The sequence below is a fragment of the Zerene cesonia genome, chromosome 18 (genome assembly GCF_012273895.1).
Source record: "Zerene cesonia ecotype Mississippi chromosome 18, Zerene_cesonia_1.1, whole genome shotgun sequence".
Lineage (NCBI taxonomy): Eukaryota > Metazoa > Arthropoda > Insecta > Lepidoptera > Pieridae > Zerene > Zerene cesonia.
The window spans coordinates 2653358-2653769 of NC_052119.1; the positions used below are offsets into that span (position 1 = coordinate 2653358).

The 412-nt window shown below is 26.9% G+C and overlaps 1 protein-coding gene across 1 annotated transcript in view; it reads left to right on the forward strand.

Moving 5' to 3' along the window:
* LOC119834056 overlaps positions 1-78 on the forward strand; it is a 3478-nt gene extending 3400 nt beyond the window's left edge. Inside the window, exon 5 of the mRNA XM_038358333.1 lies at positions 55-78. Within this exon, the coding sequence (XP_038214261.1) occupies positions 55-78 (24 nt within the window). The remainder of the gene's footprint in view (positions 1-54) is intronic.
* The last annotated feature ends 334 nt before the right edge of the window (positions 79-412 follow it).

Consider the following 412-nt stretch of genomic DNA (forward strand, 5'->3'; position numbering starts at 1 on the left):
GATGCATCGATAAATTCTTATTGAGAGCAAAATTTAACGTTTTTTTATTTGCAGATTACTGTAGTTAGGAAACTATAGACGATATTTCGATGCTTATTCTATCTTTTACTGATTAGTGAGTTCTTAATTAACTTATTAAACACAGCTTCCTTAAGTTGCGATTATTAAGCTGATACCGTTCTATTACCTTAGTTTTTTTAGTAAGTATTAAACATAAACTACAGTGTAGTGATGTATTAAATGAATAACAGTAATAAAATAATAGGAGTTCGTTATTTAGCTAAATGTTTTTTAACTCCTGATATTATTGGTATTCATTTTAATCGAATTAACCATTAGTATATGAATCACACATCCCAAATAAATATTATCTCAATACTCAATAACGATTCGATCTCAATTGCGTGATTTT